Genomic DNA, 25783 nt, shown 5'->3' with positions numbered 1-25783 from the left:
GTGACTGGCATCTGGGGCTCCCAACCCTGATGCGTCTGACAACTGGTGAAGCCGAACCCCTAATGTGAATGACAGCTGGTGAAGTCCCACCCATGATGTAACTGACATCTGGTAAGCCCAACCCCCAATATGACTCACAGCTGGTGAAGGCCCACCCCTGATGTGACTGAGAGCTGCTGAAGCCACACCCCTGACGTGACCCACCTTGGATTTAGATGCAAAGCCCAGACTGAGCCACTGTAAAAATTTCACCGACATTCAGAGAATTCACCAGCTCTGAATCCATGGAACCACAGCCCAACTCCTGGGAATCTCAAGGAAGATGGAGCTCCTCCACCAAACTCCACGAGGATACAGGTCCGGAGTGCGGTCTGGGTAACTGTGGGAAGTCCTCTCAGGGAGGTTGAGTTCTGTGTTTGTATCTGAAGGGATCTGGGTCATCAGTCTGACCCTCTCTGTAAATAACCGAGCCGCACTGATGTAAACTCCGACCCTACCGTGTAACCAGCCTGGTAGCTCCCCTGAGCAGCGATACAGTGGAACGACCGTCTCGGGAATCTTCCATCCTCCAGGACTGAAACAACAATCAGAGAGTCAGTCCCTGATCTGAGGGAGTTTATTCACTCAGAGAGACACGGGAAATTACACTCACCCTGTCCGTATCCTGTCTCTGGTCAATAACCCCCATTCCTGGGAATTCCCTCTTTGTTGTACATCCCTCTTGTCTCTTCCCTGAGAATGTGGGATCTCCTGCTCTCCCTGTATTTACTCCCCATCTCAGTGTAGACACTAATGTTCCCGGTCCCCCTTCATTTGCAATTCACAGACCCCTTGTTCCCCTGTTTACATTCCCCTTCTGTGTCCAGTTTCTCAGTGATTATCTCCTCACTTTACCTGTTAAATCTGTACCATCCCACTTCAAGATTTCCACCGGTACACTCAGTGTTGGAACAATCTGTGCTCCTCCAGGGCTGATCCAGGATGGTGTGGGTTACACACGGATCACCGAGTGCAGAGTCTGTGACTGAGGGACAGAACGATGTTCAGTGTTAATGTACAGCTCACGTTCCCCAACCTCTTTCTCTGCCAACCACAACTCCCATCTGCACTTTCACCCTCAGCAACCACTGGGCATTAATAATTATTTTTAATCCTCGAAGGGATGTGAGTTTCAGAGGCTGAGCTAGTGTTTAACTGCCCCACCAAAGTTGCCCTTGAGAAGGTGGTGATGAGCTAACTTCTTGAACTACTACAGTCCTTGATGTGTGGGGACACCCACAATGACAGATGCTGCTCTTTCCACCTATTGCCTCCTATCCTCTCTCCTTCCACTCATCTTTGTTCTTCCCTCTTTATCCAGTCTTTCCCCTCCTACCCCTCCATTCCCCTTCATCTCATTATAGGGGGGAGATGGAAGTTGCAGAGAGTGAGTGAAGGAGATTTACCAGGATGCTGCCTGGATTAATATCTTACGATAATTGACCAAGTGAGCTCGGGCTTTTACCTTTGTAGTGACGGAGGATGAGAGGTGACTTGATAGGGGTCAATAAGATGGTAAGAGGCATAGATCGAGTAGACAGCCAGAGACCTTTTCCCTCAAGGTGGAGGTGGCTAATACCATGGACCATAATTTTATGATGAATGGAGTAAAGTATAGGGTGGATTTCAGAGGGTTTTTTTTATAAACACAGAGAAAGGTAAGTGGTGATAGAGACAGATACATTAGGGGCATTTAAGAAACACTCAGATATGAAGTTAATTTTTCCACTCTGGGTCAGGAGCCTGATGATTTGAAGGGTAATGTAGGACTTAAGGCTCCTGTACATCCTTCCCGATGGCAACAGTGAGAAGAGAGCATGGACTGGATGGTGGGGTCCTTGATGATGGATGCTGCTTGTAGATGTGTTTAATGGTGGGGAGAGCTTTTCCTGTGATAGACTGGGCTGTATCCACTACTGTTCTGATCTTGGGCATTGGCGTTTCCATACCAGGCAGAACTACTGTTCACCACACTTGCATAGATGTTGGTGAAACTTTAAGGCGGCATACTGAAATTGCACAAACTCTCAAAAAGTAGAGGAGCTGACATGCCTTCTTTACACGCTGGTCCCAGGACAGATCCTCTTATCGTACAAGATGTCTGTTCAAGAGTCTGATGACAGTGGGGGTAGAAGCTGGCCTTAAGCCTGGTGGTACGTGCTTTCAGACTTGTGTATATACTGCCTAATGGGAGAGGGAGATCAGAGAATGTCCGGGGTGGAGTCTTTACTGAAGCAGCAAGATGGGTAAACTAAGTCTGTCTGTACTTCTCATTACCACAGTAATTCTAATATTCTAATCATTTGTATTTTTAATAATCTAATAATTAGTTTATAATAATAAATTATAACTGAAGACACAGCAGATTTCTATAGATGTACTGTGGAGAGCATTGTAACTGGTTGCATCACCCACTGATATGGAGATAGCAAAGCACAAGATTGAAAAAAAGCTGCTGAGGGTTGTAAACTCAATCAGCTCCAACATGGTCACTGGCCTCCCCACCATCGAGGACATCTTCAAAAGATGGCCTCAAGATGACACTTCTCACCATCCACGTCGCTAGCTTTCAAATGTGGAGTGGAGTCCTGACCTCCAATTCATCACAACCCTGTCCCTAAACATTAACTTAATCCATGACTTCCACTCTGTCCCTAAAACCATTCCTATGAACTGATAACAACTAAACCTGAGGAACGATCTTGCCAGAGATCGCAGCTGGGTGCCACCTTGACCATCCACCGTACAACCCTCCCCCAGACACCATCTTGACCATTGATTGTACAACACTCCCCAGACAACATCTTGACCATCTATTGTACAACACTCCCCAGATGCCATCTTGACCATTCATTGTACAACACTCCCCAGACACCATCTTGATCATCGATCGTACAACACTACCCAGACACCATCTTGACTGTCTATTGTACAACCCTCCCCCAGATGCCATCTTGGCCGTCTATTGTACAACACTCCCCAGACACCATCTTGACCATCTATTGTACAACACTCCCCAGATGCCATCTTGACCATTCATTGTACAACACTCCCCAGACATCATCTTGACCATCTATTGTTCAACACTCCCCCGACACCATCTTGATCATCGATCGTACAACACTACCCAGACACCATCTTGACTGTCTATTGTACAACCCTCCCCCAGATGCCATCTTGACCATCTATTGTACAACACTCCCCAGACACCATCTTGACCATCTATTGTACAACACTCCCCAGACACCATCTCGACCAGCTATTATACAACACTCCCCAGACACCATCTTGGCCGTCTATTGTACAACACTCCCCAGACACCATCTTAACCATCTATTGTACAACACTCCCCAGACACCATCTTGATCATCGATTGTACAACACTACCCAGACACCATCTTGACTGTCTATTGTACAACACTCCCCAGACACCATCTTGGCCATCTATTGTACAACACTCCCCAGACACCATCTCGACCAGCTATTATACAACACTCCCCAGACACCATCTTGGCCGTCTATTGTACAACACTCCCCAGACACCATCTCGACCAGCTATTATACAACACTCCCCAGACACCATCTTGGCCATCTAGTGTACAACACTCCCCAGTCAACATCTCGACCAGCTATTATACAACACTCCCCAGACACCATCTTGGCTGTCTATTGTACAACACTCCCCAGACACCATCTTGACCATCGATTGAACAACACTCCCCGAACACCATCTTGACCATCGATCGTAGAACATTCCCCAGACACCATCTTGACCATCAATCATACAACACTACCAGGCACCATCTTGACCATTTATTATACAACACTCCACAGACGCCGTCTTGACCATTTATTGTACAGCATTCCCCAGACACCATCTTGACCATCTACTCTATAACACTCACTCGGTAGCTTCTTGAATGGGTCAGTGGATGTAAATAATGTGGACCGGGTTGGGAGGGGTTGAGTGGAAGGAAGCTGTCAACTCTCTGAATATCTATTTTAGGCCCTGTGCATTCACACAACCATGAAGAAGGCACACCAGAAGCGATACCTCATGAGGAATTTGAGAAGATTTGCCTTGTTACCAAAGATTCTGGTAAATTTCTAGAGATGTATCGTGGAGAGGTTTGTGACTGGTTGTATGACCATTTGGTCTGGAGGGGCACAGGATCAGAAAAAGCTGCCGAGGGTTGTAAACTCAGCCAAATCCATCATGGGATTTATCATCCCCACCATCGAGGACACTTTCAAAAGCAGATGTATCGAAGATTAAAGTTGAAATTAAATTAATTTTCATCATACTTTTATATTATTATAACAAACGTGAAAATCTGCCTATGTTGGAAATCCAAAGCATCACACACAAAAATGGAACTCAGCAGGTCAGACAGCATCTATGGAAAAGAGTAAATAGTTGATGATTCACACCGAAACCCTTCTTCAGAACAGAGAGGGAAGGGAGGAGGTGCCGGAGCTAAAAGCTGGGTGTGGGGGGGGGGGGGGGTGTGCAGGGGAGAGAGGCTAACTGGAAGGTGATAGGTGAAGCCAAGTGGGTGGGAGAGGTCAAGGGCAGGAGAAGAAAGAATCTGATCAGGGAGGAGAGTGGACAATAGGAAAGGGAAGGAGGAGGAGGGGATCCAGGGGGAAGTAATAGGTGTGAAGAAATGAAAGGTCAGAATGGGTAATGGAGGAAGGTGGGGAGGAAAATTTTATTTACCAGAAGGAAAAATCGGTATTTGTAACATCACATTGCAGCCTACCCAGAAGAAATATAAAATCTTGTTCCTCAACTTTGAGGGTTCACCTTGGTACAAGAGGAGGCAAAAGATCAACAATGTCGGAAAGGGAATGAAAATTAAAATTAAAATAGTTGACCATCAGGAAATCCCATTTATGGCAAATGGTGTGGAGGTGCTTGAGAAGCAGACCCCAGTTTACGATGAATCTCACCAATGTAGAGGAGGCCACATTGGGAACAGTAGACGGCCCCGGCAGATTCAGTGAAGTGATGCCTCACCTGGAAGGAGTGTTTGGGTCCCTCAATGGAGGTGAGTGAGGAGGTGAATGAGCAGGTGCAGGAATAGGTGCCTGGAGGGAGATTAGTGGAGAGGGACATATGGACAAGGGAATCATGGAGAGAGTGATCCCTGCAGACAGTGGTGGGCAGGGGGAGGAAAGGATATGTTTAGCAGTCAGGTCCCTTTGGAGATTGAGGATATTGTGGAGGATCATGTGTTGGATGCGGAGGCTGAAGTGGTGGCAGGTGAGGACGAGGCAGTCGAAAAGATGGAGTGAGTGCAGATGTATGGGAAAGCGAGGAGATACGGTTGAGAGAAACATCAATAGTCGAGGGAAGGAAACCCCATTCTTTAAAGCAGGAGGAAATCTCTGATACCCTGGAATGGAAACCACATCCTGAGATCAGATGTGGTGGAGGCACATCTTGTGCCAAAATGAGGCCACCCTCAAGGTGGAGGAGCAACGACTCATATTCCATCTGGGTTCCCTCCAACCTGATGGTATGACAATAGACAATAGGTGCAGAAGTAGACCATTCGGCCCTTCAAGCCTGCACCGCCATTCTGAGATCATGGCTGATCATCTACTATCAATACCCGGCTCCTGCCTTGTCCCCATATCCCTTGATTCCCCTATCCATAAGATACCTATCTAGCTCCTTCTTCAAAGCATCCAGAGAATTAGCCTCCACTGCCTTCAGAGGCAGTGCATTCCAAACCCCCCACAACTCTCTGGGAGAAGTAGTTCTGTCCCTCTCCCCTCCGAGTCTCCTTTACCTACCCCCGAGGTCCTTCCCTGCCTCGCCCCCTTGGTCCTTCCCACTTCTCCTCTTCCCTTCAGTCTTTCCCCACCTCTCCCTCTTCCCATCAGTCCTTGCCCAAATCTCCCACCTCCCCTCAGTCCTCCCTGCCTCAACCTCTCTCTTTGGTCAATCCCTACCTCTTCCCCTCCACTCGGACTGTCCCTGCCTCACCATCTTCCTTTGGTCCATCCCTACCTCTCCAGCTCCCCTTGGACCGTCACCAGCTCTCTCTCCCCTTGGACTCTCGCCAACTCCCTCTCCGCCCAGTCTCTCGGCACCTCCCTCTCCTCCTGGTCTCTCCTTACATCCCTCTCCCCTCAGAGTCTCACTCACTCTGATATCTGATTCTCTCCCTTCATCCAACTCCATTCGCTCCCTTTCTCCCTTGCACTCCCCCCTCGGTAATCCCTCGCCGCCTTGCCCTCTCCTCTTGGACCCTCGCCATCCTGCCCTCTTCCCTCAGACCCACGCAGCCTCGCCCTCACCCCTCAGATCCTCGCTCTCTCCGCTCAGTTTTTCCTGCACCCTCTTCCTTCGGTCTCTTCCCATCTCACTCATCCCTTGGTCTCGCCGTAACTCCCTCTATACCAGGTTTCTCCCCACCTCATCCACCCCTCATTCTCTCCCTACCTCATTCCCTCCTCGGTCCCTCCTTATCTCATTCTCCCCTTGGTCTCTCCCCGACTCACTCTCCCCTCAGGCTCTTCCCAACTCATTTGTCGCTCACTCTGCCAAAATCCATCTCCCCTTGGTCTCTGTCTACCTCCTTCTCTCCTCGTGTCTCCGTACTACCTTCTGCCTTGCTCTCTCCCTACCTTCATTTTTTCTCACTCTCCCTACCTTCGTTTTTTCTCAGTCTCTCCCTACTTTCCTCTCCCCTCTGTGTCTCATTATCTCTCTCCCCTTGGTCTCTGCCTATCTCAGTCTCCCTTCAGACCATCCCTACCTCTGTCTCCCTTGGTCACTTTCTAACTCCCCCTCCACGGTCTCTCCCTTATACCCTCCACCTCTGGTCTCCCCGTCTCCCTCTCCTCTGGGTGCTTTGAAAAAGTATTCAATCCCCAAAACTATTTTCATATATAATATATCAAAGTAGGATATTTTGAGCTAATCTATAAAACTGTGTGCATCATGTCAAATCAGGAGAAAATTCCAAATCTGGTCAACAATTTGCTGAAAATTAAAAACCAAAATTGTGAGGCTGAAAAAGCATTCACCCCTTTGCAATTACTATGCTAACTATTCTCAGGTGCAATATTGTATATTACCTTACCAAGTCACCCAATTTGCTGATGTAGAAAATTGGAGTATCACCTGAACAAATACCCCCTCTCCCAGTAAGGGCCAACAGTATGGTAGATCTTCAACACACCAAACCAAAATGAAGACTAAAGAGCATTCAAGACAAGTGAAAACATCGAAGCACAAATCTGGGGAAGGGTACAAGACCATCTCAAAGGCACTGAACATTCCTCAGAATTCAGTTTAGTCCATTGTGAAACAGTGGAAAAAATACGAAACCACAGCCACACTGCCCAGGTCAGGCGATCCCTCTAAACTTAGTCACCAGAGAAGACTGGCACTTGTAAGAGAGGCTACTGTGACAACAACAGTCACTCTGAGTGAGCTGCAGGAGTCAGTGGCTGCAACTGGAGATGAAGTTCATGGCTCCACAATCTTTAGAGCCTTCCACAAAACAAGTATTTATGGAAGAAAGGCAAAGAAGCAGACCTGGCTAAAAAAAGGCTTATCCTTGCCTGTAAACACTGCAAAGAGTCACACAGAAGAAACTGTAAAGGTGTGGAAGAAGGTCTTGTGCTCGGATGAGACTAAAGTGGAACTCTTTGGCCTCAACACTCTGTACATGAGGCAGAAATCTAATATTATGCATCAGCCAGGTAACCCCATCTGTTCTGGAATGTATGGCATCCCATCATGCTATGAAGATGATGTTCAGCAGCAGAGACTGGAAATCTGGTCAGGATTGATGGGAAGATGAATGCTGCTACAGACAGAGAGATCCTGGATAAAAACTTGCTAGCCTCTGCTAGAAAGCTTAAACTGGGAGAAGTTCATCTTTCAGCAGGACAACAAGCCAAATCACACTGCCTGAGAAACCATGGAGTGGCTTCAAATGAAGACAATTGATGTCCCTGAGTGGCCCAGTCAGAGTCCTGACCTTAACCCGATCAAACATCTCTGGCAAGACGTCAAGGTTGCTGTCCACCAGCACTCCCAACTAACCTGGCACAGCTTGAGGAAATTTGCAAGGAGGAATGGACAAACCTTGCTCCGTCACATTGTCACAGTTAATAGAGACTTATCTAAAAAGACTACTGGTTGTAATAGCTGTGACAGGTGGTTCAACTAAGCACTGAGCAAAGGCGAATGAATGCTTTTGAACTGCTGACATTTCAGTGTTAAAATTTTTAATTTTTCATGCTTTACAACTGTTGTTTGGGCTCTACTGTGCAAAAGGAGCATGAGATTCACAAATAAAAATTCTTAGTTAAGTTGATCAAAATCCCAGGTTGTAATATTCACATATGTGATCAAAGGGTTGGGGACTGAATATTTTTATAAGGCACTCTATGTACTTGATGAAAGTTTTTCTTTGAAATTTGAACAACCGTCCAGTAGCAGTCACATCTACTGTGATGAATTACCTTGAGAGGTTAGTCATGGCCAGAATCAACTCCAGCCTAAACGAGGCCCTGGACCTGCTGCAATTTGCCTATCACCACAATAGGTCTCCAGTGGACACAATCTCAATGGGTCTACACTCGGCCTTAGATCACTTGGTCAACAGCAATATGTCTGTCAGGCTGCTGTTTAAAGAACAAAGAACAATACATCACAGTACAGGTCCTCTGGCCCACAATGCTGTGCCGACCCTTAAATACTGCCCCCCCATATAACCCTCCACCTTAAATTCCTCCATATACCTGTCTAGTAGTCTCTTAAATTTCACTAGTATATCTGATTTCAGGCAGTGCATTCCACGCACCAACCACTCTCTGAGTGAAAAAACCTTCCTCTAATATTCCCCTTGAACTTTCCTTCACTTACCTTAAAGCCATGTCCTCTTGTATTGAGCAGTGGTGCTCTGGGGAAGAGGCACTGGTTGTCCACTCTGTCTATTCCTCATAATATCTTGTGCACCTCTATCATGTCTCCTCTCATCCTCCTTCTCTCCAAAGAGTAAAGCCCTAGCTCCCTTAATCTGTGATCATAATCCATACTCTCTAAACCAGGCAGCATCCTGGTAAATCTCCTCTGTACCCTTTCCAATGCTTCCACATCCTTCCTATACTGAGGCGACCAGAACTGGACACAGTACTCTAAGTGTGGCCTAGCTAGAGTTTTATAGAGCTGCATCATTACATTGCGTCTATTAAACTCTATCCCTCAACTTATGAAAGCTCACACTTAACAAGTTTCTTAACTACCCTATCTACCTGTGAGGCAAATTTCAAGGATCTGTGGACATGTACCCCCAGATCACTCTGCTCCTCAACACTCCCAAGTATCCTACCATTTACTTTGTACTCTATCTTGGAGTTTGTCCCTCCGAAGTGTAAACCTCACACTTCTCTGGGTTGAACTCCATCTGCCACTTTCTCAGCCCACTTCTGCATCTTATCAATGTCTCTCTGCAACCTTGGTGTCGTCTGCAAACTTGCCAACCCACCCTCTACCCCGACATGGTCATTAATAAAAATCACGAAAAATAGAGGTCCCATCACTAGTCACAACCCTCCAATCCGAATGTACTCCCTCCACCATGACCCTCTGCTTTCTGTAGGCAAGCCAATTCTGAATCCATTTGGCCAAACTTCCCTGGATCCCATGCCTTCAGACTTTCTGAATAAGCCTACCGTCTGGTACCTTGTCAAATGCCTTACTGAAATCCATGTAAATCACATCCACTGCACTACCCTCATCTATATGCATGGTCACCTCCTCAAAGAACTCTATCAGGCTTGTTAGACACGATCTGCCGTTCACAAAGCCTTGATGACTGTCCCTGATCAGACCATGATTCTCTAAATGCCCACAGATTCCACCTCTAAGAATCTTTTCCAGCAGCTTTCCCACCAAAGATGTAAGGCTGACAGGTTTATAATTATCCGGACTATCCCTACTCCCTTTTTTGAACAAAGGGACAACATTCGCTTCTCTCCAATCCTCTGGTACTATTCCCATGGACAATGAGGACATAAAGATCCTAGCCAGAGGCTCAGCAATCTCTTCCCTCGCCTCGTGGAGCAGCCTGGGGAATATTCCATCAGGCCCCGGGGACTTATCCGTCTTAATGTATTTCAACAACTCCAACACCTCTTCTCCCTTAATATCAACATGCTCCAGAACATCAACCTCACTCATATTGTCCTCACTGTCATCAAGTTCCCTCTCATTGGTGAATACCGAAGAGATGTATTCATTGAGGACCTCGCTCACTTCCACAGCATCAAGACACATCTTCCCACCCTTATCTCTAATCGGTCCTATCTTCACTCCTGTCAACCTTTTGTTCTTCACGTAATTGAAGAATGTTTTGGGGTTTTCCTTTACCCTACTTGCCAAGGCCTTCTCATGCCCCCTTCTTGTTCTTCTTACCCCCTTCTTAAGCTCCTTTCTTGCTACCCTACATTCCTCGATAGACTCATCTGACCCTTGCTTCCTAAATCTTATGTAAGCTGCCTTCTTCCATCTGACTAGATTCTCCACCTCACTTCTCACTCATGGTTCCTTCACCCTACCACTCTTTATCATCCTCACCAGTGCAAATTTATCTCTAACATCCTGCAAGTGATCCCTAAACATCAACTACATGTCCATAGTACATTTCCCTGCAAAAACATCATCCCAATTCACACCCGCACGTTTTAGCCTTATAGCCTCATAATTTGCCCTTCCCCAATTAAAAATTTTCCTGTCCTCTCTGATTCTATCCTTTTCCATGATAATGCTAAAGGCCAGGGAGCAGTGATTACTGTCCCCCAGATGCTCACCCACTGACAGATCTGTGACCTGATCCGGTTCATTACCTAATACTAGATCTAGTATGGCATTCCCCCAGTCAGTCTGTCAACATACTGTGACAGGAATCCGTCCTGGACGCACTTAAACTCTGCCCCATGTAAACCATTGGAACTAATCAGATGCCAATCAATATTAGGGAAGTTAAAGTCACCTATGATATCAACCCTGTTATTTTTGAACCTTTCCAAAATCTGCCTCCCAATCTGCTCCTCGGTATCTCTGCTGCTACCAGGAGGCCTAAAGAATACCCCCAGTTTGTAACTGCTCCCTTCCTGGTCCTGACTTCTACCCATACTAACTCAAAAGAGGATCCTGCTACATTATCCACCCTTTCTGTAGCTGTAATAGGATCCCTGACTAGAAATGCCACCCCTCCTCCCCTTTCTCCCCTCCTCTATCCCTTTTAAAGCACCGAAATCCAGGAATATTGAAAATCCATTCCTGCCCTGGTGCCAGCCAAGTCTCTGTAACGGCCACTACATCATAATTCCAAGTATGTAGCCAAGCTCTCAGTTCATCACCCTTGTTCCTGATGCTTCTTGTATTGAAGTACATGCACTTCAGCTCTTTTACCTTTCGACCATTATTCTGTTTCTCTTTCCTCAAATCCTCTTTATATGCTAGATCTAGCTTTACTCCATGTACTGTACTTGCAGCTCTCACATGACCTTTATCCTCCTCCACCTCACTATCTGCTCTAACACTCTGGTTTCCCCTCCTCCTGCAAATCTAGTTTAAACCCCTCGGAGCAGCTCTAGCAAACCTTTCCGCAAGGATGTTAGTTTTCCTCCAGTTCAGGTGCAACCTGTCCTGTCGGAACAGGTCCCACCTTCCCTGAAACAAGGCCCAATTGTCCAGAAACATGAAGCACTCCCTCCTGCACCAACTCCTTAGCCACATATTTAGCTGCAATATCTTCCTATTTCTGCCTCATCAGCACATGGCACGGGTAGCAATCCTGAGATTGCAACCCTGGAGGTCCTGTCCTTCAACTTTGCACCTAACTCCCTAAATTCTCTTTGCAGGACCTCCTCACTCTCCCTACCCATGTCACCTCCCTGTTGGCACAGGGAGGCAACAGACCATCTGGGATTCTCACTCTCTTCCACAGAACCTCCTATCTGTCCCCCTAACTATCGAATCCCTTATCACTACTACTCTCCTCTTTTCCCTCCTCCAGTGCCAGAAATGCTAAGGGTGCCAGAGATGCAACCACTGCAACTTGTCCCTGGTAGGTTGTCCCTACCAACAGTATCCAAAATGGTATACATATTGATGGGAACGGCCAAAGGGGTGCTCTGCTCATTCTGTCTATTCCCTTTCCCTCTCCTAACAGTCACCCAGCTACCTGTCTCCTGACTCTTAGGGGTGATTATCTCCCTGCAACCCCTGTTTATTTCTGCCTCTGCCTCCCGAATGATCCAAAGTTCATCCAGCTACAGTTCCCTAACTCGGATTGTTGGGAGCTGCAGCTGGATGCACCTTTTGCAGGTGTAGTCCTCAGGGATAAGTGTGCTCACCCTGACTTCCCGCGTACAGCAACTGCCCTAACTGCTGCCTCCATTACCTACTCCTAAGATAATTAGATCAATTAAAGGAGCTTACCCGACCTTACCTGACTGGGAACAAGCTCGTCCTCAGCCTCTGCTCACTGAAGCCCCTTGAGCCAAAGCCTTCCTACTCTGTCTCCCTCTATTCCATAGCCCACTACTACATTGCTCGTTCCGTTAATCCATTTATTGATTACAGCTCAGTGAACAACACCATCACAGCCTCAGTGCCAATCAACAACCTCCAAAACCTCCCTCTGTCACTGGATCCTTGACTTCTTCATCAGGAGACCTCAGTCCGTGCAGATGGAAAATAACATTACCTGCTCACTGACAATCAATACTGGCACACCGCAAGGATCAAACTCAGCCCACTGCTCGATTCTCTCTCCACACCAACAACTGTGTGGCTCGGCACAACTCAATCACCATCTATAAATTTGCCCATAACACAACTACTGCTGGCAGAATTTGAGATGGTGACGAGGAGGCGTACAGGAGTGAGTGGATCAGCTGGTTGAGTGGTGTCGTAACAACAACCCTGCACTCAATGTCAGTAAGACCAAGAATATGATCGTGGACTTCAGAAAGGGGAAGTCAAGGGAATACACACCAGTCCTCATCGAGGGATCAGCAGTGGAAAGGGTGAGCAGTTTCAAGTTACTGGGTGTCAACATCTCTGAAGATTGATCCTCAGACCAACATATTGAGCCAATTATAAAGAAGGCCCAACAGTGGCTACATTTCATCAGGAGTTTGAAGGACTTGGTCCATCTCCAAATACACTCGCAAATCTCTACAGATGTAAACTGGAGCACATTCTAACTGGTTGTATCACCGTCTGGTATGGAGGGGCAACAGCACAGTATCAGAAAAAGGTGCAGCATCCAACAGTAATGACCCCCATCACCCAAGACATGCCTTTTTCTCCTTGCTGCTGTCAGGGAGGTGGTACAGGAGCCAGAAAACACACACTCAACGCTTCAGGAACAGCTTCTTCCTCTCCATCATCAGATCTCTGAATGGACAATGAACCCATTTACACCACCATAAAAATGTTTGCTCTTTGTACAACTTATAAAAAAATTAAAAAATTTAAATATATTTCTTATTGTAATATTTAGTTTTTAACTTGTATTATAGCGTACTGCCACAAAACAACCAATTACATGACATATACCAGTGATATCAGACCTGATTCTGATCAATCAAACCCTTTCCTCCTACACAGCTCTCCATTCTTCTACCATCCATGTGCCTATCTATCAGTTTCCTTACACACCCTATCAAATATTGAAAGGCCTGGAGAGAGTGGACACAGAGACGTGTCCGATAGTGGAGGAGTCTCGGACTAGAGGGCACAGCCTCAGAATACAACGACATCCCTTTGGAACAGAGAGAAGCAGGAATTTCTTTACCCAGAGTGTGGTGAATCAGTGAAATTCATTACCACAGACAACTGTGGAGGTCACGTCATTGGGGATACACTCAGTGGCCACTTTACTTGGTACACCTGCACACTTGTCCATTAATACAAATATCTAATTAGCCAATTCCACTCTGCACATAATAAAGTGGTCACTGAGGACACACAGTGACACTGATTCCAAGAGCAACACAAACAAAATGCTGGATAAGCTCAGCAGGTCAGGCAACATAGATGGAAAAGAATAAACAGTCAACATTTTAGGCTGAGACCCTTCACCACGACTGGAAAGAAGGACTGGGGAAAAAAAGATGGACTTCTCCTCTTGTTTTCCAGTCCTGATGAAGGGTCTTGCCCGGAAACAGTGACCGTTTACTCTTTTTCATAGATGCTGCCTGGTTGCTGAGTTCCTCCAGCATTTTTTGCATGTTGCTATTCACAGGGCAATTTATAAAGACCAATTAACTGACTAACTGGTACATCTTTGGACTGTGGGAGGAAACCGGATCACCCAGAGGAAACCCACAGAGGGTGGTACGTGTGCAGAATGAGCTGCCACTGGAAGTCATTGAGACAGGTACGATAATGACATTTAAAACGCACCTCTGCCCCACTGTGAAGCTTGCCTCTGTAACATCACCCAGCTCCGCCCCTGACCCAGTCCGTCTCTCATTCACACCGTCAGCCACCTCCCACTCCTGCACTCTGCTCTCCACACACTCTGCTGGCTGTGCCTGAAATTGTCCTGAGGCCCTTCACCCACCATCCCTGTGCTCACTAATCTGGTTAAGTAACATACAATCCAACTTTGCTTTCACATCCCAGCATAGCCTCACCACTTCCTCCCAGTGTAATCTCCTCCAGCCTCTCAACACTCCCTCCAGTCCCAGCCTCTCGGAGTGTAATCACTGCATTTCCAGCCGTGCCTTCTCCTCAGTCTTCAAGCCTGACATTCTCTGCTGAAACCTCTCTGCCTCCCCATCTTCCTCCACTCCCTACTGTTGTTTCACCAAACCGGGTATCTGGATGTTTCTGATCACCAGCCCTAATGCCGTGTGTCCCGGTGTCAAATTGGATTCATAATGTTCCCAAGGTCCCTTCAGTACTTTTCCCCCATTAAATACAGACTGTCTCTGCTCATCTACAGAAACAATAAATAACATCTACTTCCTCTTATTATACACAGCATGAAGTTTGCTCGTACAAGACATTACTCACCCAGAAAACCCAGGATCAGCAGCACAACCCTCAGTTCAGCTGGAGACATTCTAGAAATGAAAGATTGGAATTAACTCAGTGAGAAATGACACACTGGGGCTGAGGACAAGGTGTAAATGGGAATGGGAACTGAGGATGGAAAGGGATATCCATCTACCCGGAGTCCCCACGGAAGGTAGTGAGATCTTTCTCTCTGGATCACACATAAAGTGAGATCTCCATGACTGTGACCCCAGACAGAAGTGAGAAATCCCTTCCTGCAACCTCACAGATGGATGAGACAGAGGAGCTCCATCTACCTTCATTTATTTACACTCTCTCACCCCCTCTCTCTCTGCAACACCCACACACAAACACAAAGAACAAGACAAATTTTCAGGTTCAATCAGTTTTGTTGATGTCTACTCACGTGTGACTCCCGATGAGGTGTTGCTGGGTGAACTGGAGGGAGATGGGACCACCTACGATCTCCTCACTCTCTGCTGTGAGTGGTGTCAGACACAGCAACAGGTCAACGACTACTTTCCACACTGGCTTCTCGAAGCAATAAAACCAGAACTGTGCGGTGTAACAGTTGATGCATGTTTTGAAAAAGTATGCAAAGCAAACAAACAACATCTATCCTGAGCCTCTGCAATGAAGAGCCTATTGTTCCCAGTCAGTGAGCCTCCTCTAACAACCACAGTGATGGGTCAGTATTGAGCAGAGGGACAGGAATGGACACAGGTGCTGGAGAGGAAATAGTCACAGGATTACTGTCGCCAGGTTTATAATGGGTCAGTATTGTGGAGTGGAAGGTGTAGATCATCTGTAATGGACAGCAGGCATTAGATGGGGAGTGGACACAGGATAAACCCACGGTCAGGTTGGTAATGGGTCAATAACGGGGATTGGACCATGTACAGGGTCTGTAATGGAGAAGGAATTTAGAGAGAATTTTATGAAAGACACAAAGATGTTTATACACACAGATGCAAGTGTGCAGTCACACTGGTCCACCGTCGGGTGTTGCTATCTCTGACTGCAGAAAGGGGCAGCAGTAGTTAGGAGGGCCAATGGCACATTGACATTTATTGTATGGGGGGTGTTGTTCATTGAGTCATGGAGCACTACATAGAAACAGGAAATTCGGCCCATCTAGTCCATGCCAGCCTGCTCCTCTGCCTCGTTTCCATCTCCCTGCACCCAGACCATATCCTCCAGACCTCTCTCATCTCATCCACCGATCCAAACTTTTCCTAAATGTTGCAACTGAATTTGCATCTACCACTTCCGTTGGCAGTTCATTCCACTCACACCACCCTCAGAGTGAAGATCCCCCTCAGATTCTTCTTAAATATTTCATCATTCCCACTAAAGACACCAATGAATAAATTCCTAAAGGATTCAAAGTGTCCCTGTAACTCAGGTCCTCAAGTCCCGGCAACATCCTCGTAAATTTTCTCTTCATTCTTTCAAGTTTATTGATATCTTTTCTATCAGTAGGTGACCAGAACTGCACACATTACTTTGAAATCAGATTCAAAATGTGGATCTGTATTTCCAGGTCCCGTGGTTCTACCGTACACCTCACAGCCCTAACATTGACTATGTGAGTCTTATCCCAAATTCAACATCTCACCCCCACCTGCAATAAATTCTATCTTCCTTATTTCAGCCCCTTTTCTCAGGTGACCCGGATCCCACTGCAAGCATTGATAGCCTTTCTCACTGTCCATTACACCCACAATCTTGAAGTCAGCAGCTTCGTTGCTGATCCAGTTTACCACTTGGCATGCAGATCGTTGCTATAGATGACAAGCAACAGGCCCAGCACTGATCCTTGTGAACACCACGAGTCACAGGCCTCTTGCTAGAGAGACAACCAGCTTCTACTATTCTCACAATGAACTGAGCAAATATTGAATCCAATGGACTACTTCATCCTGAATCCCAAGCAAATTAACCTTCTGGCCATGTGGGAATTGGCCTAAAGACTATGTGTAAACAACAACCACCACCTTCGACCTCCTGATATCAACTCAAAAACCGTAATTCTGGACATGACCTGCCATGCACAAAGCCTTGATGGCTATCTCTCATCAGTCGTCTTTATCCAAATACTTATGTATCCGGTCCTTTGCAAAACCTTTGAATAATTCACCCACTGCTGATGTCAGGCTCACCAGCCTGTAATTTCCTGGCTCATTCTTAGAGCCTTTCTTGAACAAACAGAACAACATGAGCAAACTTCCAGTCCTCTGACATCTCACCCTCGGGCAAGGATGTTTGTAATCTGGATATGGTCCATGACCTCTCTACTCTTTTGCCTCAGTTCTATAGAGCCTGTGTCTGGCCACAGTGATCACCACAGTGATCTTCAAGAAGACCTATTTTGTCCCTTGCTATCCTTTTGCTATTACTATATCTGTAGAAGCCATTGGCATTCGCTTTTACCTTGTCTGACAGAGCAACATCATGTCCTCTTTTAGCTCTCTTGATTTCTCTGGTTTGTATTTTCTTGCATTTCTTGTATCCTCAAGCACCTCATTTGACAGTATCGTCAAATAACTTGATAATAATTTAACTGAACTAACTTAATAGTAAAAGCACATAATTTTCATTATGGAGAAAGCAAGGCAAAACTTCCACTGTCTTGGAAGTTTGCGAAGATTCGGGATGTCACTTAAATTTTTGATAAACTTCTGTAGATGTGAGACAATAGGTGCAGAAGTAGACCATTCAGCCCTTCGATCCTGCACCGCCATTTTGAGATCATAGCTGATCATCTACTATCAATACCCGGTTCCTGCCTTGCCTCCATATCCCTTGATTCTCCTGTCCATAAGATACCTATCGAGCTCCATCTTGAAAGCATCCAGAGAATTGGCCTCCACTACCTTCCGAGGCAGTGCATTCCAGACCCCCACAACTCTCTGGGAGAAGAAGTTTTTCCTTAACTCTGTCCTAAATGACCTACCCCTTATTCTCAAACCATGCCCTCTGGTACTGGACTCTCCCAGCATCCGGAACATATTTCCTGCCTCTATCTTGTCCAATCCCTTAATAATCTTATACATTGCAATCAGATCCCCTCTCAATCTCTTTAATTCCAGCGTGTACAAGCCCAGTCTCTCTAACCTCTTTGCGTACGACAGTCCGGACATTCCAGGAACTAACCTCGTGAATCTATGCTGCACTTCCTCTACAGCCAGGATGTCCTTCCTTAACACTGGAGACCAAAACTGTACACAATACTCCAGGTGTGGTCTCACCAGGGCCCTGTACAAATGCAAAAGGATATCCTTGCTCTTGTACTCAATTCCTTTTGTAATAAAGGCCAACATTCCATTAGCCTTCTTCACTGCCTGCTGCACTTGCTCATTCACCTTCCGTGACTGATGAACAAGGACTCCTAGATCTCTTTGTATTTCTCCCTTACCTAACTCTACACCATTCAGATAATAATCTGCCTTCCTGTTCTTACTCCCAAAGTGGATAACCTCACACTTATTCACATTAAACGTCATCTGCCAAGTATCTGCCCACTCACCCAGCCTATCCAAGTCACCCTGAATTCTCCTAACATCCTCATCACATGTCACACTGCCACCCAGCTTAGTATCATCAGCAAATTTGCTGATGTTATTCTCAATGCCTTCATCTAAATCGTTGATGTAAATTGTAAACAGCTGTGGTCCCAATACCGAACCCTGTGGCACCCCACTAGTCACCACCTGCCATTCCGAGAAACACCCATTCACCGCTACCCTTTGCTTTCTATCTGCCAACCAGTTTTCTATCCATGTCAATGTCTTCCCCCCGATGCCCTGAGCTTTGATTTTACCCACGAATCTCCTATGTGGGACCTTATCAAAAGCCTTCTGAAAATCGAGGTACACTACATCCACTGGATCTCCCTTGTCTAACTTCCTGGTTAAATCCTCGAAAAACTCCAATAGATTAGTCTAGCATGATTTGTCCTTCGTAAATCCATGCTGGCTTGGCCCAATCCTATCACTGCTATCTAGATTATGCCACTATTTCATCCTTAATAATGGACTCTAGCATCTTCCCCACTATGGATGTTAGGCTGACAGGGTGATAGTTCTCTGTTTTCTCCCTCCCTCCTCTCTTAAAAAGTGGGATAACATTAGCCATTCTCCAATCCTCAGGAACTGATCCTGAATCTAAGGAACATTGGAAAATGATTACCAATGCATCCGCAATTTCCAGGGCCACCTCCTTTAGTACCCTAGGATGCAGACCATCTGGACCTGGGGATTTGTCAGCCTTCAGTCCCTTCAGTCTACTCATCACCGTTTCCTTCCTAATGTCAATCTGTTTCACTTCCTCTGTTACCCTATGTCTTTGGTCCATCCATACATCTGGAAGATTGCTTGTGTCTTCCCTAGTGAAGACACACCTAAAGTACTTATTAAATTCTTCTGCCATTTCTCTGTTTCCTATAACAATTTCACCCAATTCATTCTTCAAGGGCCCAACATTGTTCTTAACTATCTTCTTTCTCTTCACATACCTAAAAAAGCTTTTGCTATCCTCCTTTATATTCCTGGATAGCTTGCGTTCGTACCTCATTTTTTCTCCCCATATTGCTTTCTTAATTAAGTTCTGTAGTTCCTTAAAAATTTCCCAATCATCTGTCCTCCCACCCACCTTAGCTCTGTCATACTTCCTTTTTTTTCAATGCTATGCAATCTCTGACTTCCTTTGTCAACCACTGTGGCCCCTTTCCCTCCTTTGAATTCTTCCTCCTCCAGGGGATGAACTGATTTTGCACCTTGTGCATTATTCCCAAGAATACCTGCCATTGCTTTTCCACAGTATTTTCTGCTAGGATATTCATCCAGTTAACTTTGGCCAGCTCCTCCCTTATGGCTCCATAGTCTCCTTTGTTCAACTGCAACACTGACTCCTCCGATCTGCCCTTATCCTTCTCAAATTGCAGAAAAAAACATCATATTATGGTCACTACCTCCTAATGGCTCCTTTACTTCAAGATCTTGAAAGCATCCAGAGAATTGGCCTCCACTGCCTTCCGAGGCAGTGCATTCCAGACCCCCACAACTCTCTGGGAGAAGAGGTTTTTCCTTAACTCTGTCCGAAATGATCTGCCCCTTATTCTCAAACCATGCCCTCTGGTACTGGGCTCTCCCAGCATCTGGAACATATTTCCTGCCTCTATCTTGTCCAATCCCTTAATAATCTTATATGTTGCAATCAGATCCCCTCTCAATCTCCTTAATTCCAGCGTGTACAAGCCCAGTCTCTCTAACCTCTCTGCGTACGACAGTCCGGACGTCCCAGGAATTAACCTTGTGAATCTACGCAGCACTTCCTCTACAGCCAGGATGTCCTTCCTTAACCCTGGAGACCAAAACTGTACACAATATTCCAGGTGTGGTCTCACCAGGGCCCTGTACAAATGCAAAAGGATTTCCTTGCTCTTGTATTCAATCCCCTTTGAAATAAAGGCCAACATTCCATTAGCCTTCTTCACTGCCTGCTGCACTTGCTCATTCACCTTCAGTGACTGATGAACAAGGACTCCTAGATCTCTTTGTATTTCTCCCTTACCTAACTCTACACCTTTCAGATAATAATCTGCCTTCCTGTTCTTACTCCCAAAGTGGATAACCTCACACTTATTCACATTAAACGTCATCTGCCAAGTATCTGCCCACTCACCCAGCCTATCCAAGTCACCCTGAATTCTCCTAACATCCTCATCACGTCACACTGCCACCCAGCTTAGTATCATCAGCAAACTTGCTGATGTTATTCTCAATGCCTTCATCTAAATCGTTGATGTAAATCATAAACAGCTGTGGTCCCTGTGGCTCCCCACTGGTCACCACCTGCCATTCCGAGAAACACCCATTCACCGCTACCCTTTGCTTTCTATCTGCCAACCAGTTTTCTATCCATGTCAATGTCTTCCCCCCGATGCCCTGAGCTTTGATTTTACCCACGAATCTCTTATGTGGGACCTTATCAAAAGCCTTCTGAAAATCCTCTACATCCACTGGATCTCCCTTGTCTAACTTCCTGGTTGCAACCTCAAAAAACTACAAGCATGACTTGCCCTTGGTAAATCCATGCTGGCTCGGCCCAATCCTATCACTGCTATCTGGATATGCCACTATTTCATCTTTAATAATCGACTCTAGCATCTTCCCCACTACTGATGTTAGGCTGACAGGATGATAGTTCTCTGTTTTCTCCCTCCCTCCTTTCATAAAAAGTGGGATAACATTAGCCATTCTCCAATTCTCAGGAACTGATCCTGAATCTAAGGAACATTGAAAAATGATTACCAATGCATCCGCAATTTCCAGGGCCACCTCCTTTAGTACCCTAGGATGCAGACCATCTGGACCTGGGGATTTGTCAGCCTTCAGTCCCATCAGTCTACTCATCACCGTTTCCTTCCCAATATCAATCTGTTTCATTTCCTCTGTTACCCTATGTCCTTGGCCCATCCATACATCTGGAAGATTGCTTGTGCCTTCCCTAGTGAAGACAGATCTAAAGTACTTGTTAAATTCTTCTGCCATTTCTCTGTTTCCTATAACAATTTCACCCAATTCATTCTTCAAGGGCCCAACATTGTTCTTAACTATCTTCTTTCTCTTCACATACCTAAAAAAGCTTTTGCTATCCTCCTTTATATTCCTGGCTAGCTTGCGTTCGTACCTCATTTTTTCTCCCCGTATTGCTTTTTTAGTTAAGTTCTATTGTTCCTTAAAAATTTCCCAATCATCTGTCCTCCCACCCACCTTAGCTCTGTCATACTTCCTTTTTTTTTAAATGCTATGCAATCTCTGACCTTTGCCAACCACTGTGGCCCCTTTCCCTCCTTTGGATCCTTCCTCCTCCAGGGGATGAACTGATTTTGCACCTTATGCATTATTCCCAAGAATACCTGCCATTGCTTTCCCACCGTCTTTTCTGCTCGGATATCCGTCAACTTTGGCCAGCTCCTCCCTCATGGCTCCATAGTCTCCTTTGTTCAACTGCAACACTGAGACCTCCGATCTGCCCTTATCCTTCTCAAATTGCAAATAAAAAACTTATCATATTATGGTCACTTATCGCTTATCAAATCCTGTTCATTACACAACACTAAATCCAGAACAGCCTTGTCCCTGGTTGGCTCTCGTACAAGCTGTTCCAAGAATGTATCCCTTAGGCACTCTACAAACTCCCTATCCTGGGGTCCAGCACCAACCTGATTCTCCCAGTTCACCTGCATGTTGAAATTCCCCATTACTACTGCGACTTGTATCTAATATCCATGCTACTGTTTGGTGGCCTGTAGACAACACCCATTAGGGTCTTTTTGCCCTTACTGTTCCTCAGTTCTATCCACACAGACTCTACTTCTCCTGATCCTATGTCCCCCCTTGCAAAGGACTGAACCTCGTTCCTCACCAACAGGGCCACTCCACCCCCTCTGCCCACATTTCTGTCCCTACGATAGCATGTATACCCTTGTACATTCATTTCCCAGGTCTGATCTCCCTGCAGCCACATCTCCGTTATCCCAACAGCATCATAGTTACCCACTCGCACCTGGGCTTCAAGCTCATCTGCCTTATTTCTGACACTTCGTGCATTCAGATATAGAATTTTTAGCCTCCTCTCTCTGTTTAAATGTGAGGAAACAAAAGGTTAGGCACGGTGTGACTAATGTTCTTGGTTGTGTATATTTCAATACAATGTATTATAGGAGAGGCAGATGAGCTCAGGGCATGGATCAGCACGTGGAATTATGACACTGTAGCATTAGTGAGATTTGGTTACAGGAGGGGCAGGACTGGCTGCTCAATATTGTGGGGATCCATTGGTTTAGACACAACAGACAGGGGGATTAAAGGGGGAGTGGTGACATTACTAGTCACGGCAGTGTTCCAACAGGACAGGCTGGACAGCTCGAGTACTGAAGCTATATGGGTAGGATTACGGGACAAGAAATGGGTGACGACATTAATAGGATCATATTACAAACCACCGAATAGTCAGAGGGGTAAATCTGTAGAGAACACAGACAGTTTCAAGAAACATAAGGTTGTGATAATAGGTGATTTTTAACTTTCCACATATTGACCTGGGATTCAAATACTCTGAACAGACTAGATGGGATAGAGTTTGTCAATTGTGTGCAGGAGAGTTTACGGCGTGTTTGATGCACAGAACAAAGTGCTGGTGAGAGAGGCACCCAGGGGATCAGACCCTCCATCTGGCTGAAGCTGAGGTGAGGAAGACACTGGCCAGTGTTAACCCACACAAAGCTGATAATATACCAGGTCGGGTTGTGAATGACAGTGCATCCCAGCTAACTGAGGTGCTGATGGATGTATTCAAGACCTCTCTGGGGCAGTCCATTGTCCCCTCAGTTTCCAAGCCGGCAACTGTCATTCCAGGACAAAGAAGGTGACAGTAACATAATTAAATGACAATTGTCTGGTGGCATTAACACCAGACATTATGAAATGCTTTGACCAGCTGGTCATGGGGCACATTAAAGCCTCTTTCTCACTTATCTTGGGCTCCTTCTGGTTCACTTTTTGGTTTGGATTGAATTGATCCAATGATGATGCATTAGCCTCTGCCATCCACTCTGTCCTGTCCCACCTGGAAAATGGAGTCTCACATTTATACACCAGTTTGGCATTTAACACCATCATACCTCAGAAACTGCCCTCTCTGAGTGTCAGCACCTCCCTCTGTAACTGGATCAATGGACTCTGAATGGAAAGGTCAGTCTGTGTGGACAGTAAAGTCTCCAGTCCCGTTACACTGAGCACTGGCGCTCCCCAGGTCTGTATGCTCAGCCCGCTGCTGACACACAACTGTGTCACGAGATTCAGCTCAAACCCTGTCATACAGTTTGCAGACGACACAACAGTTGTTGTGGCCTCAGCAACAACGATGATCAGTTGGAGTACAGAGAGGACGTGGAGAGGGTGGTGGACCGGTGTGAGAACAACAACCCCAGTCTGAATGTGGACAAGACCAAGGAAATGCTTCTGAACTTTGGGAAAGTGAAGATAAACCATCCCCCTCTGTGTATACATGGCTCCTCTGTAGGGAGAGTCAAGTGAACCAAGTTCTGTGAGTTCACATCACGGATAACCTCACCTGCTCCCTCAATATCACCTCCCTGAATAAGAAGGCACAGCAACACCTCCATATCAGACCAGCTCTGTGCTCTGGCCGTGTGCTTTCGGTCAAAGCCCTGCTGAAAGATGAACTTACTGCCCAGTTTAAGCTTTCTGGCAGAGGCCAGCAGGATTTTATCCAGGATCTCTCTGTATTTAGCAACATTCATCTTCCCATGAAGTGGCCTCAAATTAAAAAAAAATGGAAGGGGAGGTAAGGGGATTAGGAAGGGTTCCCCTGTGGCCATTCCCCTCAGTAACAAGTACACCTCTTTGGATCCTATTTGGTGGTGGGGGGGGGGTGACCCATTGGGGCATCATCAGCCCGGTTAGAGGATGATACCAAGATTGGTGAAATTGTGGATAGTGTGGAAGACGTGCAGAGAATACAGTGTGATATAGATCAGTTGCAGATATGGGCTGAGAAATGGCAGATGGAGCTTAACCCAGGTAAATGTGAGGTGTTGTACCTTGACAGGGAAAATGCAAGGAGACAGTTCATTGTTAAGGGCAACATCATTAGCAGTGTTGCTGAGCAGAGAGATCTTTGGACTCAAGTTCACAGCTCCTTGAAAGTGGCTACACAGTTCAATAAGGTGGTGAAGAAGGCTTATGGAATGCTTGCTCTTATTAGTCGAGGCATTGAGTTCCAAAGTCAAGAGGTTATGTTGCAACTTCATAAAACTCTGGTTGGGCCACATCTGGACTGTTGCAAACCGTTGTCACATCACTACAGGACAGATGTTGAGGCTTTGGAGAGGGTACAGAAGAGGTTTGCCAGGATGCTCCCTGGTTTAGAAGGCATGAGCTATCATGAGAACGTGGGTTAACTTGGGTTCTTTTCTCTGGAGTGGAGGAGGCTGAGGGGAGATCAGATAGAGTTTTATAAGATTATGAGAGGCATAGATAGAGTGGACAGGGAGTATCTGCTTCTCAGGATTGAAATGTCTCATACTGGTATGCACTGAAGGTTTAGGTTCAAAGGTGATGTGAGGGATAAGTTTTTTACTCAGAGAGTGATGGATGCCTGGAATGTGCTGCCTGGTGAGGTGGTAGAGTCAAATACACACGAGGCTTTTAAGAGATGTTTAGATAGACACATGGATGTGTGGAAGATGTTGGGATATGGACATTCTGGAGGCTGGAGGGATTAGTCTGTCTGATTTGCTTTTAGCTGCATCGACACAACATTATGGGCTAAAGGAGCTGTTCCTGTGTTTTACTGTTCTATGTTTTATGTCTAGATCCTTGAGTGGCCGTTTGAGTCCTGACCTTCACTCGATCGAACATCTCTAGCAAGACGTCAATAAAGCTGTCCACCGCTGCTCCCCAATTAATCTGGCACAGCTTGAGCAAATTTACAGGCAGGTGTGAGCAAACCCTGCTCCATCACATTGTGCAAAGCTAATAAAGACTGATCTAAAAAGACTATTGGCTGTAATAGCTGTGAGAGGTGGTTCAGTTAAGTACTGAGCAAACGGGATGAATATTTTGACTAATGACATTTCAAGTTCTT

General features: G+C 46.0%; 1 protein-coding gene across 14 annotated transcripts in view; it reads right to left on the bottom strand.

Moving 5' to 3' along the window:
- The window catches only part of LOC132384399 (mucin-5AC-like), a 192931-nt gene that overhangs the window by 157140 nt on the left and 10008 nt on the right, over positions 1-25783 (bottom strand). For 3 of the 14 annotated variants that reach the window (XR_009508871.1, XR_009508870.1, XR_009508869.1), the window contains exons 1-4: positions 15513-24312; positions 15104-15153; positions 895-1024; positions 498-574 (exon numbers count right to left, since the gene is read on the bottom strand). Coding sequence is in view for 11 of the 14 variants with exons in the window: in XM_059955511.1 (XP_059811494.1) it covers positions 498-574; positions 895-1024; positions 15104-15153; positions 15513-15721 (466 nt within the window). In the remaining 3 variants the exon portion in view is untranslated. Of the gene's footprint in view, positions 1-497; positions 575-894; positions 1025-15103; positions 24313-25783 lie in introns of those variants that run through there. The other 11 variants (XM_059955516.1, XM_059955514.1, XM_059955515.1 and 8 more) reach the window with 7 other exon arrangements.

The sequence above is a fragment of the Hypanus sabinus genome, chromosome 32, assembly GCF_030144855.1.
Source record: "Hypanus sabinus isolate sHypSab1 chromosome 32, sHypSab1.hap1, whole genome shotgun sequence".
Taxonomy (NCBI): domain Eukaryota; kingdom Metazoa; phylum Chordata; class Chondrichthyes; order Myliobatiformes; family Dasyatidae; genus Hypanus; species Hypanus sabinus.
This window is presented reverse-complemented; position numbering and strand designations above follow the sequence as displayed.